General features: G+C 40.0%; 1 protein-coding gene across 1 annotated transcript; it reads right to left on the reverse strand.

The window, feature by feature from the left end:
* Positions 1–250: 250 nt before the first annotated feature.
* LOC109761193 (nuclear transcription factor Y subunit B-1-like) lies at positions 251–1,009 on the reverse strand. The gene is made up of 2 exons (XM_020319998.4): positions 907–1,009; positions 251–815 (listed from the first exon to the last, which is right to left on the reverse strand). Exons 1-2 carry the CDS (start codon positions 929–931, stop codon positions 511–513), a joined length of 330 nt encoding a protein of 109 aa, XP_020175587.1. The 5' UTR covers positions 932–1,009; the 3' UTR covers positions 251–510.
* Positions 1,010–21,600: the final 20,591 nt, after the last annotated feature.

A 21,600-nucleotide genomic window follows, 5' to 3' on the forward strand; every position in this document is an offset into this window, starting at 1 on the left:
TTGGAAGGTAAGGAAAAAATATACAGAAATAGTGATGCACCGTTTGTCGCTATTCGTTTCTTGGATTTGTTTCTTTATACCTTGCAAATGAATTTTAATTTGAACTTCAAATTTTGCATTTTTGTTGAACGTGACCTCCCAAATATACTCTATTTTTCAGGAGTTTTGGAACTTAAGCATATTTTTAATTTGTTTTTGCTCTGTTTCTAGTTCCTATCCGAAGACATTCACACAAAGACAGTTCTGAATATGTCATTAGTACTCCCTCACTTCGTCCTAAATTAGTTGTCTTACATTTATCTAGATACGGATATATATAGACATGTTTTAATGTTCGATACATCCGTATCTAGAAAAATTTAAGACAAGTAATTTGGGACCGATGTATGTATTATTGTCTTATTGGATACATCGGGATTTTTCTTCAAGCAAAACAACACAACATTTATAGCCATGCCCCGCAGGTGGTAGCGCCTGCGCCTGTGGCCGACCAGCTTGCCCGCCGCACCGCTAATATCCGCCCGGCGGCGGAGGAATTACCGACTGGAGGAACTCCAGCTCCTCGTCGGTGAACACTGGTGCGCCAGGCGACACGGCCGCCGTCATCGCCGGCCGCGCAGGAGGGCGCGCCCTGCGGCTGAAAACGAACTCGGCCGCGCAGTCGTGGGTGAGCTGCTTCGCGGACTCGGCGATCTTGACGTTCGACGGCTGCACCCGCCTTGTCACGGGCACGACGTTGGCCGTCGGCACCGCGCTGCTCCCGTCCGACGCCGGCTTCTCCCCGTTGCCCTCACGGCCGGCCCCCTTCGCACCACCTGAAACCAAAACCAGAAACAAATCAGAACCGCCATGAACAACTACTAGTAAAACTATGCGTAATCTCGGGGAGCACTCCCTGTTCCATACCACGCTTCTTGCCGCGCCCTCCCATTGTTCAATCTGTCACTTACTTACACACTTACTCAGTGTGTGCGTTGTGAACTTGTGATGAGAGCGGCTTGTGGCCTGGGCACCCATTTATAGGTGTCCGCGGGCTGGGCTGCGCCAGTCTGGACGCACGTCCACGGTGCCATGCCAAGGTGCATGGTACCGCCGTGTCGCGCAGAGAACGAGGTGAGGCTGCCACATTGCAGTTCCCGCGAGCCATGCATGCGTTACGGGGCAGGGCAGGGGCCGGCTTTAAAGTCGATACCCTCGCACCGGTGTGCTCCTTTGTTCGCTTCTCACCTGCTCCCTCCCTCCACGAATAAATGTACATATTTTTTTTACTAGAACAAATTATGAAGTATAGAGTGAAAAATGCATTAGGAAGATGCAAACCACTATCTCTCTTCTCTTTAATTATCCAATCTTTAATAAGTTGTATGTAGAAATTAAGGAGATCATGTGTTGAATGGTATTGTTCTTGATTACCTTATGATGAGAGAGAAGTATTTTTTCTACTTTGAAATGCACTGAAAAGATAGAAGTACACTCTTTTATGAATAAATTTTAAAGCCTAATATACACTTATTCGCGGATGAAGGGATTACCGTACCGGCGAGACGCGCGGCGATTAACAGAATCTTTTCTTCTTTAGCAAGTGATTACTATCCTGCTGAGCGAAGAGAGGAAGACGACGTACGACGTCAATGAGCCAGAGGTGGTTGGGTACGCGCCGATGAGGGTGCGTAGGCGTTCGGCGCCGGCGCGTCCCGTTGCTCGCGTTCTCCCATCCGTTGCCGCCTAGTACAAATTAAAGAGATCGGAAACCGCTTGCGTAGCCGACTTGTGTGTCTCGCTTCTCTATCAACTGGAACGGGGGCCTCGTCCCAACGGGAATGTATCCGTTGCACTCGTAATTGTGGTGCTACCGATGCACCGGATGCCTAAAACATTTTAAAAAATCTAAAAAAAATCTAGCACATTAACACATCATAAATGTATGGTGTCACCAAATTTCGTTTTAAAATTTGAAACATTTTTGAGATACAAAAAATAACAAATTTGACATCAGTGTGATAATGGACCAAATCTAAAGCCCAAGTTATTTTACTATTCTACTTCTATGTACTACTCTGTGTTGAATTTGTCATTTTTGTTTTTTGAGTTATGTTTCGAGTTTTGACTTGAAATTTTGTGGAAACCTACATTGATGTTCTGTGAATGTCCTAATTTTTTTCATAATTTTTTGAACATTTTAAAATCGCAACGTGAGTTCGGTGCAACGGTAGCATCACAAGCTCCAGTGCACCAGATATTTTCCCTCGTCCCAACTCCCACCTAGAGCACGGAGGAGTTTAAAACAGAAAAGAAGCACGGTTGGGGAAATATCCACTGGTTACTGATTGTATCTACACCTTATATAGGGAAAATAATCAAAAAGAAAAAGAATAGTTCAGAAGTTTTTTTAGAATAAGCATAACTTTCTTTTGCAGTAGTATATAAAATTTCACGAAACCGGCGTTGACTTCAGGGAAAAAATATATATTTGCTATTATAGGTCACTATTCGCACTATTTTGGCCGAAAATTTGTTTTCTTTTTTTGAAAAGAAGTCAAGGGAATTTTTCTCCTTGTGGATTTTTTTTAAAGAACAATCGAAGGGCAAGTTTATTTCAAATATATATTTATAATTTTGTAACTTTTCATTTAATTACTATTGTTCTTTCCATATAGGGTGTATATACATCCATAAACCAAAAGTTCCCCTCCGCATGATGGGCGGCTAATTGGCGGTCAGCCGCCACAAGGAAGACGAGGTCGAATTCTGACTATAAAAAAAATTATGTTTACAGCTATTCAGTGATTTTTAATTTTCTAAAGATTCATTTTTGGAAATTTCAGATTTTATAGTTTTGGATTTCAAAAACAAAGAATCTTTGATATTTTCAGAACTTGATACTTTCAGATTTAAAGAAAATCGGAATTTTAACTTGAAGTTTTGAAAGTTTAAATTTTCAAAAAACTGAAGGTTTCACATAAAAAAACATGGAGGTGAGGCCAACTGGAAAACAGAGAAAAGGTGAGAGAGAAGGGGAGGCCACATGTTTAGGCGGCACACCATCTGTTTACACCAAAAAAGGGAGTCGCGCCCCCCTCCCGTCCAACATGTCGTGTATTCGTGCATGTGGGCATGTAGGTGTTTGATGTTGAACGTCAGGCGTGTTCCGTTGTTGGCGTCATCACATCCTGTGTCACATGGAAGTTAAGAGGCCGAACTACTATGTAGTTGACTTGTGTGTGCTGCTCGCATTTTCCATTGAAAAGAGAGCCTTAGTCCCAACTATAACAAAGTAGGCTAATTGGCGGGCAGCTGCAATGCAATGGAAAGTTTCTATATTCTATGACTTCTATTTTCAGAAAATTTACAATTTTCTCACATTTAGAATTTACATTTTCCTCTTTAAAAAAATCTTGGCACATGTTTGAAACTTTCGGGGATGTTTGAAACTTTCCAAAAAATATTTATTTTTTAAAACATTTGTGGTTTCAAGATTTCAATTTTCGGCATTTAAACTTTTGGAAACTTCAAAAAATTTAGAATATGTAATTTCATATTTTAATTTTTTTAGATCTTTCATAAAGGAAAATTTATGAAAAAGCCATTTGGACATGGGCCCTGACTAAAAGATTAAAGGGAAATTGGGAGGGAGAAGGGAAAGGCCAAGGGTATGACCTCCACACCCAGCACATCCCGACAAAAAAAAGAGAGTCGCGTCCTCGCCCGACCAACATGCCGTGTAGCGCACATGTGGGTTTGTAGGTGCTTGACATTGAACGTCAGGCGTGTTCCAATGTTGACGTCCTCACATCCGATGCCGCGCGGAAATTAAGAGGTCGAACCACTCGTGTAGTTGACTTGTAAGTCTTCCTCGCATTTCCCATTGAAAGGAGAGCCTTAGTCCCAACTGTAACAAAGTAGGCCATTTGGCTGGCAGCTGCAATGCAATGGAAAGTTCCTATATTTGATGAGTTCTATTATTAGAAACTTTACTATTTTGGTACTTTTAGAGTTTAGGTTTTCCTCATTAAAAAATTCTTGGCCTGAGTTCGAAACTTGCGGTGATGTTTTACACATTCCAAAAAAAATAAACTTTCTAAAACATTTGAGTTTTCGAGATTTCAACTTTCGGCATTTAAACTTTTGGAAACTTTAAATTTTTGATAATTTGGAAATTTTGTATTTTTAAATTTTTAGACCGTTCATAGAGGAAAAAAACTATGAAAAAAGCCATGCGGGCATGGGATCCACCTAAAAGAAAAAAAGGAAATGGGGAGAGATAAGGGGAGAGATAAGGGGAAGGCCAAGTGTGTGGCCTCCACATCCAGCATCCCGACAAAAAGTGGGCACCCCACCCGACCAACATGACATGTACGTGCATGTGGGTACATAGGTGTTTGACGTTGAATGTTAGGCATGTTCCATTGTTGGCGTCCTCACATCCCGTTTCGTGTGGAAGTTCGGAGGTCGAATCACTCGTGTAGTTGACTTGTTTGTCTTGCTCGCATTTCCCATGAAAAAGAGAGCCTTAGTCCCAACTATGACAAAGTAGGCTAATTGGCGGGCAACTGCAATGCAATGGAAAGTTTTTATATTTTATGACTTCTATTTTTAGAAACTTTACTATTTGGTGCTTTTAAACTTTACATTTTCCTATTTCAAAAATTCTTGGCCCAAGTTTGAAACTTTCCAAAAATAATAAATTTTCTAAAACATTTGAGGTTTCTTGATTTAAACTTTAGGCATTTTTTTGGAACTTTAAATTTTCAAGAATTTGGAATTTTTCATTTTCATTTTTTTAGATCTTTCATAGTGAAAAAACTACGAAAAAGCCATGTGGGCATGGGCCATGCCAAAAAGAAAAAGGGAAGAGAGGGAGAGAGAAAGAGAAGGCCAGGTGTGTTACCTCCACACCCAGCACGCCTGGACAAAAACGGGAGCCGCGTCCCCCGCCCGACCAACATGCCATGTACGCGCACATGTGGGTACGTAAGTGTTTGGTTGAATATTAGGCGTGTTCCATTGTTAGTGTCCTCACACCCCCTGTCGCGTGGAAGTTAAGAGGTCGAACCACTCGTATATGTTACTTGTGTGTCTTGCTCGCATTTCCCATTCAAGAGTGCCTTAGTCCAAAATATAACAAAGTAGGCTAATTGAAGGGCAGCTGCAATGCAATGGAAAGTTTCTATATTTGATGACTTTCATTTTTAGAAACTTTGCTATTTTGGTACTTTTAGAATTTACATTCTCCTCTTTTAAAAAATCTTGGCTTGAGTTTTAAACTTTCACGGATGTTTTAAACCTTCCAATGAAATTAAACTTTCTAATACATTTGAGGTTTGATATTTCAACTTTCGTCATTTAAACTTTTGGAAACTTTAGATTTTTGAGAATTTGGAAATTTTGTATTTATAAAATTTAGATCTTTCATAGTGGAAAAAATCATGAAAAAAGCCATGTGCACATGGGGCCCATCTAAAAGAAAAAAGGGAAATGGGGGAGAGAGAAGGGGAAGGCCAAGGGTGTGAGCTCCACACTCAGCACGTCCCGACAAAAAAGGGAGTTGCGTCCCCTACCCGACCAACCTGCCATGTACGCACTCATGTGGGTACGTAGGTGTTTGACGTTGAACGTCAGGCTTGTTTCATTGTTGGCGTCCTCTCATCCCATGTCGGTGGAATTTAAGAAGTTGAACCACCCATGTAGTTGACTTGTGTCTCTTGCTCGCATTTTTCATTGAAAAGAGAGCCCTAGTCCCAGCAATAACAAAGTAGGCCAATCGGCGGGCAGTTGCAATGCAATCAAAAGTTTCTATATTTGATGACTTCTATTGTTAGAAACTTTACTACTTTTGCACTTGTAGAATTTACATTTTCCTCTTTCAAAAATTCTTGGTCCGAGTTTGAAACTTTTGGGGATATTTTACACGTTCCAAAGAAATAAACTTTGTAAAACATTTGAGGTTTCGAGATTTCAACTTTCGAAAATTTTAAATTTTTTAGAATTTGGAAAAAATAATAATTTTAAAATTTTAGATCTTTCATAGAGGAAAAAACTATGAAAAAAGTCATGTGGGCATGGGCCCCGCTTAAAGGAAAAATGGGAAAAGGGGGAGAGAGAAGGGGAAGGCCAAGTGTGTGATCTCCACACCCATCATCCTGACAAAAAAGGGAGTCGCGTCCCCGCCCAACCAACATGCCATGTACGCGGGCATTTGGGTATCTAGGTGTTTGACGTTGAACGTCAGGCATGTTCCATTGTTGGTGCCCTCTCATCTCGTGACGTGTGGAAGTTAAGAGGACAAAGCACTCGTGTAGTTGACTTATGTGTCTTTTGCTCGCATTTCCAATTGAAAAGAGAGCCTTAGTCCCAACTATAACAAAGAAGGCTAATTGGCGGGTAGCTGCAATGCGATGGAAAGTTTATAATCGGTAAACATACCTGATAATGAGGATTAGCTCCTAATCAGTGACTTTAATTACATCAGAGCGCCCGATAACCGTAGTAGAAATGGTGGAAATGTGAATGATATGCTAGTGTTCAATGAATTCATCCGCAGACACTCGCTAATGGAATTGCCCATCAAGGGTAGATCGTACACGTGGAGCAACATGCAACAAAACCCCGTACTCGAGCAACTCGAGTGGCAGTTCACATCTTTGAATTGGTCTGCCTCTTTCCACAACACGGTAGTTATGCTGCTTGGGGAACCAATGTCAGATCATGCCCCATGCTATAGAAGTATCGAATCATTCATTCGAAAAGAAAAAATTCTGGTTTGAGGATTATTGGAATAGCCACCATGGCTTATTTGAAACATGAAAAAAAATCTTGAATGAACATTGCTTTGCTCATAACTCCACTGCTCTACTATGCGAAAAGCTCAAAAACCTGAGGTACGCTCTGAAACATTGGAGGAAAGGCATTTCTAAACTAACAACCCTGATTGACAACTCAAATAGAGCACTATTGAACTTGATGGCATAGAAGAAAAGAGATTGGTAACTCTGCCCGAAGCCAACTTCAGAATCATCCTAGAGAAACACTTGCTTGCTTTACTGAACTATAAAAAGATCTATTGGATGAAGAGGTGTACGGTCAGGTACTTTAAGTTCAGAGGTGGACATACAAAATTCTTCCATCGGGTAGCCACGGAGTGGTTCAGAAGGAATTCCATAGCATCTCCGCGCTTGTTTGATGATATAGTCATGCAGGATCATGTGGGGAAGGAGGTCTTTCTCGTCCAAGCCTATAAAGACCGCCTTGGCCACTCTGACCATGTGATCATTTGCTTTGATATGCCTAGCATTATCAATCGGATCGATGTTCTTGAAGACTTCACCGTTCCTTTTACAAGTGAGGAGATGGACTTGGTGCTTAAAATGATGCCCTCGTATCGGGCCCCTGGGCCTAATGGGTTTAACGGGTGTTTCCTAAAATCCTGCTCGCACATCATCAAGCATGATTTTTATAAAATGTGTTCTGACTTCTATGATGGCAAGCTTGATCTGCAGAGCATAAATGCTGGTTTCATAACTTTCATTCCAAAAATCCAGTCACCAAAAACAGCTACTATAGGCCCATTACCTTGTTGAATTGTTGCCTCAAGCTTCTGACAAAACTACTAGCGAACCATCTTTAGAAACTCATATCGCGCATTATTCATTGGTACCAGTCTGGATTCCTCAGAGGGAGATCGATCCAGGATTGCTTATCCAGGGCTTTTTGAATTTGTTCACCAATGTCAGGCTTCGGTTCGTTCAATTGCGGTCCTTCAACTAGATTTTGCCAACGCATTCAACACGATCGAGCATGCTCCTACAATGGAACGTGAAATGTATGGGCTTCAATGAGAGATGGCTGCAATGGATTCGGTGCATATTTTCCACGGGTAAATCCTTTTGTCTTTCTTAATAGGACACCTGGCAAGCAATTTCATTGTAAGCGTGAGGTGCGACACGAGGATCCTTTGTCGCCACTCATCTTCGAGCTCGCTGCATATCGATGTCGCTTGAAGCTACGTCGGTATTTCCCCAAAGAGGAAGGGATGATGCAGCACAGCGGCGGTAGGTATTTCCCTCAGATATGAAACCAAGGTTATCGAACCAGTAGGAGAACCAAGCAACACAACGTAAACAGCCCCTGCACACAAATAACAACACCTCGCAACCCGACGTGGTAAAGGGGTTGTCAATCCCTTTCGGGGTACGGCACCAGAAATTGCGTGATGACAGGAGAAAGTTGTAATAGATTAAAATAAATCGATCACAAATAAAATAAAGTGCAGCAAAGTATTTTTGTATTTTTGGTTTAATAGAAATGAATAAAAAGTGTAAATAAAATAGATCGCAAAGCAAATATATGAGAAAGAAGACCCGGGGGCCGTAGGTTTCACTAGTGGATTCTCTCGAGAAAGATAGCAAACGGTGGGTAAACAAATTACTGTTGGGAAATTGATAGAACTTCAAATAATTATGACGATATCCAGGCAATGATCATTACATAGGCATCACGTCCAAGATTAGTAGACCGACTCCTTCCTGCATCTACTACTATTACTCCACACATCGACCGCTATCCAGCATGCATCTAGTGTATTAAGTTCATGGAAAAACGGAGTAATGCAATAAGAATGATGACATGATGTAGACAAGATCCGTTTATCTATATGGCGGTAGATATAGATCTTGTCTTTTTATCCTTAGTAGCAACAATACATACGTGTCGGTTCCCTTTCTGTCACTGGGATCGAGCACCGTAAGATCGAACCCACTACCGGGCACCTCTTCCCATTGCAAGATAAATAGATCAAGTTGGCCAAACAAAACCCAAATATCGGAGAAGAAATATGAGGCTATAAGAGATCATGCATATAAGAGATCAAAGAAACTCAGATAACTTTCATGGATATAAAAAGATATAACTGATCATAAACTCGAAGTTCATCAGATCCCAACAAACACACCGCAAAAGAGTTACATCATATGGATCTCCAAGAGACCATTGTATTGAGAATTCAGCCAGAGAGAGAAAGCCATCTAGCTAATAACTACGGACCCGAAGGTCTACAAGGAACTACTCACGCATCATCGGAGAGGCACCGATGAAGGTGGTGAACCCCATCCGAGATGGTGTCTAGATTGGATCTGGTGGTTCTGGACTCTGCGGCGGCTAGATGAATATTTCGTCGCTTGTTCTAGGGTTTCTGGAATATTGTGGTACTTATAGAGCAAACAGGCGGTCCGGGGGGCACCCGAGGTGGGTACAACCCACCAGGGCGCGCCTGGGCCTCCTGGCGCGCCCTGGTGGGTAGGTGCAACCAGGGCCCATTGCCTTCCTTTTGGCCCATAAAAAATCATCGTGGAGTTTCGTGGCATTTGGACTTCATGTGATATTGATTTCCAGCGATGTAAAAAACATGGAAAAAACAGCAACTCGCACTTGGCACTGTGTCAATAGGTTAGTACCAAAAAATGATATAAAATGATTATAAAACATCCAAGATTGATAATAAAACAGCATGGAACAATCAAAAAGTATAGATACATTGGAGACGTATCAGCATCCCCAAGCTTAACTCCTACTCGTCCTCGAGTAGGTAAGTGGTAAAACAGAATTTTTGATGTGGAGTGCTGTTCATCATGTCATATCATATTCTTTTATTTATAGCATGGACAATTGGACTTTTATGTGATTCAAAGCAATAGTCTAGTTTTGACATAATAATTTAGATACTCAAGCATATCAACAAGCAACCATGTCTTTCAAAATATCAACGCTAAAATAAGTTATCCCTAGCCTTACATGCTCAAACATTGATCCATTCATGAAACACACTCGAATATTAATTACACCCAATACTTAAGCACGATCATATTGCCTCCTAGTTGGTGCTTTTTATGAGAGAAGATGGAGACTCAAATTTGAAAATAAAAATTGCATAAATTAAAAGAAAGGCCCTTCGCAGAGGGAAGTAGGGATTAGTAGAGGTGCCAGAGCTCAAAGCGAAAGATTAGAGATAAAAACATTTTGGGAGGTGTATCCATCCCACCAACGAAAACAACTTAAGAGTTCACACTTCCCATGCTAGATATGCCATAGGCAGTTCCCAAACAGAAAATAAAGTTTTTTCCTTTTTCCACCATACTTTCACTTTCCATGGCTAACCGTATCCACAGGTGCCCTCCATACCAACACTTTCCAAGGAATTTATTATTTGACAACATAAAGTAAATTCATTTTTGCATTTCGGGATTGGGCATCCCTAAGACCTTTGCCTTACTCTCGTGCAATGACAAGTGAATAAACACTCATCTTGAGAATAACACATCCATCATGGAAAATATTACCCACCCGTTACCTTTCCGCGAGCAAAAAAACACACAAAAGAGAAGTTTATTTTGAAAATTAGAGATGGCATATGCAAATTTGCTTAGAACGGCAAAAGAATACCGCATATAGGTAGATATAGTGGACTCATGTGGCAAAACTGGTTTAAAGGATTTTGGATGCACAAGTAGAGATCATACTTAGTGAAAAGTGAAGACTAGCAAAAGATTGGGAAGCGACCAACCAAGAAACGAATAATCTCATAAGCAAGCATTAAGCATAATTAACACCGAATAATGCACCACAAGTAGGATATAATTTTCATTGCATGATTATTGACTTTCATGCATGCATAGGGAATCAGAAACCTTAACACCAATATTCCTACTAGAGCACAATTACTCATCAACATAACTCACATATCACATCATCATATCTCAAAACTATTACTAAGAATCAAGTTTATTTTGTCCAATGATCTTCATGAAATTTTCTTTTTCTTTATCCTTCTTGGATATCTATCACTTTGGGACTAATTTTCATGTGTTGCTTTTCATAAACTCAAACAAATATAAGTGAAGATCATGAGCATAACAAGTTTTCTTTCTCTCAAAATAATTTAAGTGAAGCAAGAGAGTATTTCTTCAAAAATACTAAAGCACATCGTGCTCAAAAAGATATAATTGAAGCACTAGAGCAAGTCCTAGCTCATAAAAGATTTAAGTGAAGCATAGAGAGCAATTCTCACAAGTCATGATATAATTTTAGCTCCCTCAAATAGGTGTGTCCATCAAGGATTGATGACTTAAAACACAAAATAAAACAAGCAAAGACACATATCATACAAGACGCTCCAAGCAAAACACATATCATGTGACGAATAAAAATATAGCCTCGAGTAAAATATCAATAGTTGTTGGAAGAAAGCGGGGATACCACTCGGGGGCATCCCCAAGCTTAGTTGGTTGCTCATTTTTGGATAATAGCTTGGGATGCCGGGGCATCCCCAAGCTTAGGCTCTTACATCCTTCCTTCATCCATCGTAAGATAACCCAAAACTTGAAAACTTCAATCACAAAAAACTCAACAAAACTTCCGTGAGATCCGTTAGTGTAAGAAAAATAAATCACTACTATAAGTGTTGTATCAAACCAATTCTTATTTTGTTTTTGTATTATATCTACTATATTCCAACTTTTCTATGGAAAACTCATCAAACTAAACCATAGAGCCATCAAAATAAGCACACAACACAAAGAAAACAGAATCTGTCAAAATAGAACAGTCTGTAGCAATCTGATTTGTTCGAATACTTCTGGAACTCCAAAAATTCTGAAAAATTAGGACAACATGGATAATTTGTATATTGATCTTCTTCAAAAAGAATTAGCATTTTATCACGTTCTTGTGAATTTTAACAATTATTTTCGTGAGGACAAAGTTTCTGTCTTTTTCAGCAAGATCAAACAACTATCACCCAAGAAGATCCTATTGGTTCTACTTGGCACAAACACTAATTTAAACATAAAAACACAATTATAACAGTAGCATAATTGTGCTAACACTTAATAACAGAAATCAAAAAGCAAAAATAAACTTTATTCATTGGGTTGCCTCCCAACAAGCGCAATAGTTTTACGCCCTTAGCTAGGCATAAAGCAAGGATCTAAGTTTTGTCATCTTTGGTTCGAGATCCATAAGATGCCCTCATGATTGATTCATAAGGTGCCTTAATTCTAGTTCTAGGAAAGTGTTCCATACCTTTCCTCAAAGGAAATTGGAACTTAATATTGCCTTCTTTCATATCAATCACGGCACCGATAGTGCGTAAAAATGGTCTACCAAGAATAATTGGACAAGACGGATTGCAATCAATATCAAGAACAATAAAATCTATGGGCACATAATTCCTATTTGCAAGAATAAGAACATCATTAATTCTTCCCATAGGTTTTTAATAGTAGAATCCGCCAAGTGCAAATTCAAGGAACATTCTTCAAGATTGGTAAGACCAAGTACATCACATAAAGATTTCGGAATCTACTGTATCTAAATAGAAGCTCCCCGCTATTAGGATTTCTGTAGCTTCTCCTTAAGCCACGTCACCTCAATTAGTTATGGCCATCCATTTAAGACATGCATTATCAAGAGCCATCGGATTCAAGGCAACCTCAATGTGCCACGTTACCTCACGTCTTCACTTTTTTTGGCCAGCACCCGCCCATGAACCAAGCTATCCCATGCTCCGCATTAACTGTCTCACTGTTTTCTCTTCCACCATCATGACCCACATTCTCCCGAGAGAAACTGCAGCCACAAATGCACGTGAAACTGACTGATGCAACGTCCGTTTCCATCGGTTGGTTTCCAGGTGGTTCATCCCTTGAGTTTCTTTTCTTAATAGCCTCCACCATGTAAATCTACTTCTGTGACGTTCTTCTCCTTTCCTACTTCAAATACCTGGGCTCCTTGACATCCTCCCTCTGCCAATGTCAAACAATGGAGGGGGGGTCTACAGATGCTTTGTACTGCAGCGCATCTTCTTAGCTCAAGCAGGTAATCATGGTCCCAATCGAGTGGTTCGCTCCCAGGGTCCCTAGATGAAAAAACAAAATTCCAAAATGTGGCATGGCATGCTACCATGGATTTGCTTCTGTGGGATTAATTTGTTCGTCTCCTTCCTGGCAGGTCTCAATGGCGTTGATCTCATGCCATTGTGGGGTGTATTTCGGCTGGTGCTTTATTCACAAGTCTACTGCTCCATGCCTGCAAGTAAGTGATCCATGTTATTGCTGCTACTGATTTGTTGAACTCAGCTTGAACTTTACACATTTGATTACAGATGGTTATAATATTTGCTAAAGCATTGAAACAATAACCCAACTTCTGTTTCATGATCCGTCGGACAGGGAGGTGAGACCACGCCTCCTCTGCCGTGCCGCTCCGTGGGACATGCTGATGAGTACATCATCGCCTATATGCGGGAGCCTCCTCCACCCTGCCGGGACACTGGACACGTCGCCGGTTATTCGAGAGACGGCACAATACACCACATATATAGACATTTTCTAACAATTCTTACAAAAAAATACGTCCACATGTTGCGATTTATTGCTTTGTTTTCTTTTGTATTATCGATAGATAATAGACAAATGTTGCAATGAAAAAGTCATTTGATCCAAAAGAATGACTGCTTTCAGTGCCAAATATTTTACATTTGAAATAATTTCTGCATTATGTTAATGGGTCATTTTATTCTTAGTTTTTAAATATAATTTGCAAATGGTGTCCAAGATTTGACGAAGCTAACCATGGCACTCATTGGCCAAATGTCTAGGATGTAGATACCACCTGCATGTACCTATCCACTGTCATGGCCAATATATAATTGTAACATTTATTTTTTGAAGCATATTTGTAACATTTATGGTTTATTAGGATCTAAATATGAGAAAAAACATGTCATAGTTTTTTTACCCCCGTGTTTCTGCATTGTGACGACTATAATATAAATTCCTACACTTTTGCACCTCCTATGCTACTAAGTTCCGCAACAACGTGCGGGGTATCGTCTAGTTGTAGAAACACTAGCACCCAAGTCACACGAAGCAAAACACTCATAATTTTTAATCTTGACTTTGATAGTAGGTTCCCATTCATCATGCAATTTTCTAGGAATTGAAACTTCTAATTCCAATTTTTTTTCAAGAGCTTTCATCATAGCATCAACAATATGTTTAGTAAAAGCTTTATTTTGTTCATAAGCATGGGGTGAATTTATCATGGATAGCAACAAAGAAATACAATCAATCAAAGAACAACTATCATAATTAAAGTCTTTGTAATCCAAAAGAGTGGGCACATCACTAGCTAAAGTTTTGACCTCTCCAAACCCACTTTCATCAATTTTCTCAACAAGATTTTCACCCTCCAAAATATTGGGACACCTTCTACTTAAAGTTGACTCTTCTCTAGTCCCTTTTTCATCATTCTTAACTTTACTAAACAAGGAATCAATAGAAGAAACACCAATCAGATCTTCATCATTTTTGCAAGAATAATCACTAGAAAAAGCTTTCTCTAAACATTCTCTTTTAGCTCTAAGCATAGCAGTTCTTTTCTTACTTTCATCCATAGAAACATAAAAAGCTTTAATTGATTCATCTACTTTAGGCACAAAAAATTTCATCTTGAGATTTGCCACATCATGAGCAATTCTATCAACACTTCTAGACAAATCATCAATCTTATTCAACTTTTCTTCTATGGAAGTGTTGAAAACTTTTTGTGTGTTGATAAATTCTTTAATATTATTCTAAAGATCATAGGTGTTCCTATTATTATTATAAGATTGATTTCCATATGAATTACCATAATTATTAGAGGAATTAGTAGGAAAAGGCCTAGGATTAAAATTACCTCTATAAGCATTGTTGTTGAAATTCTTTCTAGAGATAAAATTCACATCAATGGCATCACTATTTTGCTCAATCAAAGTAGACAAAGGCATATCATTAAAATCAATAGGAGCACTTCTACTAGCAACCAATTTCATAAGAGCATCAACTTTATCACTCAAAGAAGAAATTTCTTCAACCGAATTAACCTTTTTACTAGTAGGAGCTCTTTCGGTATGCCATTGTGAATAATTTGCCATGATATTATCAAGCAATTTGGTGGCTTCCCCAAAAGTAATTTCCATAAAAGTACCACTCGCGGAGGAATCTAAAAGATTACGAGAAACAAAATTCAATCCCGCATAAAAAATTTGTATGATCATCCAAAGATTTAACCCATGAGTTGGGCGATTCCTTAGCATCATTTTCATCCTTTCCCAAGATTGTGCAACGTACTCATGTTCAAGTTGCTTGAAATTCATGATCTGGGTTCTAAGGGAATAATTTTTGCAGGAGGAAAATACTTAGTGATAAAAGCATCTTTGCACTTATTCCAAGAATCAATACTATTGCGAGACAAAGAAGAGAACCAAATTTTTGCAGAATCACGCAAAGAGAACGGAAATAATTTCATCTTGACCACATCATTGTCCACATCTTTTTTCTTTTGCATATCGCATAATTCCACGAAGGTATTAAGATGGGACGCGGCATCCTCATTAGGAGTATCAGAAAATTGGTCTTTCATAACAAGATTCAGCAAAGCAGTATTAATATCACAAGTCTCCGCACTAGTGGCGGGAGGAGCAAGCGGAGTGACAATAAAATCATTGTTGTTGGTATTTGAGAAATCACATAACTTGGTGTTCTCTTGAGTCATGATGACCACACAACAAGATTGCACTCAAAAACAGATCCGGCAAGAAAACGGCGAAGGGAAAAAGAGAGGCGAATAAAACGGCAAATTTTTGTGAAGTGAGGGAGAGGAAAACGAGAGGCAAATGGCAAATAATGTAAATTACAAGGAGATGAGATTTGTGATTAGGAACCTGGTTATGTTGAAGATCCTCCCCGGCAACGGCGCCAGAAATTCCTTTTGATGTCGCTTGAAGCTACGTCAGTATTTCCCCAAAGAGGAAGGGATGATGCAGCACATCGGCGGTAGGTATTTCGAGCAGATATGAAACCAAGGTTATCGAACCAATAGGAGAACCAAGCAACACAACATAAACAGCCCCTGCACACAAATAACAACACCTCGCAACCCGACGTGTTAAAGGGGTTGTCAATCCCTTTCGGGGTACGGCGCCAGAAATTGCGTGATGACAGGAGAAAGTTGTAATAGATTAAAATAAATAGATCACAAATAATATAAAGTGCAGCAAAGTATTTTTGTATTTTTGGTTTAATAGATCTGAATAAAAAGTGCAAATAAAATAGATCGTAAAGCAAATATATGAGAAAGAAGACCCGGGGGCCGTAGGTTTCACTAGTGGCTTCTCTCGAGAAAGATAGCAAACAGTGGGTAAACAAATTACTGTTGGGCAATTGATAGAACTTCAAATAATTATGACGATATCCAGGCAATGATCATTACATAGGCATCACATCCAAGATTAGTAGACCGACTCCTGCCTCCATCTAGTACTATTACTCCACACATCAACCACTATCCAGCATGCATCTAGTGTATTAAGTTCATGGAAAAATGGAGTAATGCAATAAGAACGATGACATGATGTAGACAAGATCCGTTTATCTATATGGCAGTAGATATAGATCTCGTCTTTTTATCCTTAGTAGCAACGATACATACATGTCGGTTCCCTTTCTGTCACTGGGATAGAGCACCGTAAGATCAAACCCACTATCGGGCACCTCTTCCCATTGCAAGATAAATAGATCAAGTTGGCCAAACAAAACCCAAATATCGGAGAAGAAATACAAGGCTATAAGAGATCAAAGAAACTCAAATAACTTCCATGGATATAAAAAGATATAACTGATCATAAACTCGAAGTTCATCAGATCCCAACAAACACATCGCAAAAGAGTTACATCATATGGATCTCCAAGAGACCATTGTATTGAGAATTCAGCGAGAGAGAGAAAGCCATCTAGCTACTAACTACGGACCCGAAGGTCTACAAGGAACTACTCATGCATCATCGGAGAGGAACCAATGGAGGTGGTGAACCCCATCTGAGATGGTGTCTAGATTCGATCTGGTGGTTCTGGACTCTGCGGCGGCTGGATGAATATTTCATCGCTTGTTCTAGGGTTTCTGGAATATTGTGGTATTTATAGAGCAAAGAGGCGGCCCGGGGGGCACCCGAGGTGGGCACAACCCACCAGGGCGCGCCTGGGCCTCCTGGCGCACCCTGGTGGGTTATGCCCCCCTCGGGGCACCCCCAGATGAAACCAGGGCCAATTGCCTTCCTTCTGGCCCATAAAAAATCATTGTGGAGTTTCGTGGCATTTGGACTTCATCTGATATTGATTTCCTGCAATGTAAAAAACATGGAAAAAATAGCAACCGACACTTGGCACTATGTCAATAGGTTAGTACTAAAAAATGATATAAAATGACTATAAAATGATTATAAAACATCCAAGATTGATAATAAAACAGCATGGAACAATATAAAATTATAGATACGTTGGAGACGTATCACATATTAGCCGGATGTGGCTGTTAATGATGTGTTTACCAAATGTCTCGTTCATCTGCCCATTCCAATGCCGGAGGGGTGTTATCGTGTAATCTAGTATGTCGATGACATTATAGTTATTAGTTATTATGCATATGTACTGGAGCAATCAGAACACATGAAGAAAATTCTGCAGAATTATGCTACCTCCGTTGGGTGACAGATTAATTTTTAGAAATCAACTCTAGTTGCTATGAACACATATCATGGTCTCACCAAATAGTTGGTCGATACGTTTGGTTGCACAGTTGGGAAAATGTCGTCTGCCTATCTTAGGCCACCCATGGTCACGACGAGGCCTGTTGTGTCTGACTTGATGCCATTGGTGGCCTCAATTGAGTGATGGCTCTCGACCGCTCCGTCATGACCCACAAGTATAGGGGATCTATCGTAGTCCTTTAGATAAGTAAGAGTGTCGAACCCAATGAGGAGCAAAAGGAAATGACAAGCGGTTTTCAGTAAGGTATTCTCTGCAAGCACTGAAATTATCGGTAACAGATAGTTTTGTGATAAGGTAATTTGTAACGGGTAACAAGTAACAAAAGTAAACAAGGTGCGGCAAGGTGGCCCAATCCTTTTTGTAACAAAGGACAAGCCTGGACAAACTCTTATATAAAGGAAAACGCTCCCGAGGACACATGGGAATTATCGTCAAGCCAGTTTTCATCACGCTCATATGATTCGCGTTCGTTACTTTGATAATTTGATATGTGGGTGGACTGGTGCTTGGGTACTGCCCTTCCTTGGACAAGCATCCCACTTATGATTAACCCCTCTTGCAAGCATCCGCAACTACAAAAGAAGTATTAAGGTAAACCTAACCATAGCATGGAACATATGGATCCAAATCAGCCCCTTACGAAGCAACGCATAAACTAGGGTTTAAGCTTCTGTCACTCTAGCAACCCATCATCTACTTAGTACTTCCCAATGCCTTCCTCTAGGCCCAAACAATGGTGAAGTGTCATGTAGTCAACGTTCACATAACACCACTAGAGGAAAGACAACATACATCCCATCAAAATATTGAACGAATACCAAATTCACATGACTACTTATAGCAAGACTTCTCCCATGTCCTCAGGAACAAACGTAACTACTCAAAAATCATATTAATGTTCATAATCAGAGGGGTATTAATATGCATAAAGGATCTGAACATATGATCTTCCACCAAATAAACGAACTAGCATCAACTACAAGGAGTAATCAACACTACTAGCAACCCACATGTACCAATCTGACGTTTGAGACAAAGATCGGATACAAGAGACGAACTAGGGTTTGAGATGAGATGGTGCTGGTGAAGATGTTGATGGAAATTGACCCCCTCTCGATGAGAGGATCGATTGTGATGACGATGTGATGATTTCCCCCTCCCGGAGGGATGTTTCCCCGGCAGAACAGCTCCGTCGGAGCCCTAGATTGGTTTCGCTAGGTTCCGCCTCGTGGCGGCGGTGCTTCGTCCCGAAAGCTTCCTTATGATTTTTTCCAGGGAAAAAGACTTCATATAGAAAAAGATGGGCACCGGAGGCCTGCCAGGGGGCCCACGAGGCAGGGGCGTGCCCAGGGGGTAGGGCGCGCCCCCACCCTCGTGGATGGTGGGTGGCCCCCGTCTGGTACTTTCTTCGCCCAATAATTTTATATATTCCAAAACTGACTTCCGTGGAGTTTCAAGACTTTTGGAGCTGTGCAGAATAGGTCTCTAATATTTGCTCCTTTTCTAGCCCAGAATTCCAGCTGCCGGCATTCTCCCTCTTCATGTAAACCTTGTAAAATAAGAGAGAAAAGGCATAAGCATTGTGACATAATGTGTAATAACAGCCCATAATGCGATAAATATCAATATAAAAGCATGATGCAAAATGGACGTATCAACTCCCCCAAGCTTAGATCTCGCTTGTCCTCAAGCGGAAGCCGATAACGAAAAATATGTCCACATGTTTAGAGATAGAGGTGTCGATAAAATAAAATACGGACATGAGGGCATCATGATCGTTCTTATAACAGCAACACACACACACACACACATATATATATATATATATATATATATATATATATAGTCATATGATTTCTTATGCTAAAGTAACAATCTATTCACAATGCCAAGTATGAATCAGAAACTTCATTGAAAACTAACAAACTATGATCTCGGTCATTGAAGCAATTGCAATTTATCATAACATCGGAAAGAGTCAATATAAGATCCTTTTAGCAAGTCCACATACTCAACTATCATTTAGTCTTTCACAATTGCTAACACTCACGCAATACTTATGGGTATGGAGTTTTAATCGGACACAGAGAAAGATAGGGGCTTATAGTGTTGCCTCCCAACCTTTTACCTCAAGGGTAATGTCAACAATAATAGTTCATGATAACTTACATCCAATTGGATATATATATCTGGATCTTTCCAACACAATGTGCTTGCCAAAGGATAAAATGTAAAAAGGAAAGGTGAAGATCACCATGACTCTTACATAAGGCATAAGACAAAAAATAAAAGATAGGCCCTTCGCAGAGGGAAGCAGAGGTTGTCATGTGCTTTTATGGTTGGATGCACAAAATCTTAATGCGAAAGAACGTCACTTTATATTGCCACTTGTGATATGGACCTTTATTATGCAGTCTGTCGCTTTTATTTCTTCCATATCACAAGATTGTATAAAGCTATTTTCTCCACACTAATAGATCATACATATTTAGAGAGCAATTTTTATTGCATGCAACAATGACAACTTACTTGAAGGATCTTACTCAATCCATAGGTAGGTATGGTGGACACTCATGGCAAAACTGAGTTTAAGGATATTCGGAAGCACAAGTAGTATCTCTACTTGGTGCAAGGAATTTGGCTAGCATGAGGGGGAAAGGCAACCCCAACATGTTGGATGATCCATGACAATATACTTTATTTCAGATATAAGAAAACATAACCGATTATGTTGTCTTCCTTGTCCAACATCAACCTTTTAGCATGTCATATTTTAATGGGTGCTCACAATCATAAAAGATGTCCAAGATAGTATATTTATATGTGAAAACCTCTCTTTCTTTATTACTTTCTATTAATTGAGACGATGACCAAAACTATGTTTGTCAACTCTCAACAACTTTTATTCATCATACTCTTTATATGTGAAGTCATTACTCTCCATAAGATCAATATGATCTTTTTAATTCTTTTATTCTTTCTCTTATTTATTATATAGCTCACGGACTCGATTACATAGAAGGATCATAAAGCAAAACTCAAAACTAAATCATACTAAAACTTTATTCTACTAGATCAAGATATTACCAAAAGTATCGAACTAAGAAAAACGGTAAAGATATGAGTGCGATGTTGATACGATACCGGGGCACCTCCCCCAAGCTTGGTAGTTGCCAAGGGGAGTGCCCATGCCCATGTGATTATGACTCTTTCTTCGGAGGTGGTGATGAGGGAGTTGTTGATGATGTAGTGTCGCACATCGAGCGTAGGAGATCCTCCAATTTGCGGATAATGCCCTTGAGTGCGGTGATATGCTCCTTCAACAAAATATTTTCACGTGCAAGATACTTGTTTTTTACGTGAGCTAACTCAATCATCTTGAAAGCTTCAATCTCAGTTGGGGTAAGAAGATTGTAATGAGGTTGAATGATGTCTTCTTCTTCTGACGCCGGAGCTTGATCCTCCATGGCCTTCTTGATCCTATCATCCTTGTTGATCTCCCCGGGTTCTTCTCTCTCCAGCTCTATCTTCATTAGCCAAGCATCGTTGCCCTCATTGTTGGAGGAGGGGGACGACATGATGCCTGGCCTTGACAACTCTGGCAGAAAACAGCTCGAAACAAAAACAGAGGATATTTGCGTGATACGAGGGTCAAAACCTTCGGGAGATTATATAATGAATTTTTACCGACCAAAAGAAGTATCGTGCAAGAAAACGGAGTCCCGAGAGCACACGAGGTGCCCACGAGGCAGGGGGCGCGCCCTCCACCCTCGTGGATGCCTCGTGTCTCTTTCGGACTACTTCTTATTTTCCTATTTTCTTAAATCTTCCAAAACAGAGAAAAATTGCCATTAGAACTGTTTTGGAGTCGGTTTACTTACCGTACCACGTACCTATTCCTTTTGGAGTCTGAAATGTTTCGGAAAGTGTCCCTTATGTATTCCTCTGGGGTTACGGTTTC

Source organism: Aegilops tauschii, chromosome 6, assembly GCF_002575655.3.
Source record: "Aegilops tauschii subsp. strangulata cultivar AL8/78 chromosome 6, Aet v6.0, whole genome shotgun sequence".
NCBI classification, from domain to species: domain Eukaryota; kingdom Viridiplantae; phylum Streptophyta; class Magnoliopsida; order Poales; family Poaceae; genus Aegilops; species Aegilops tauschii.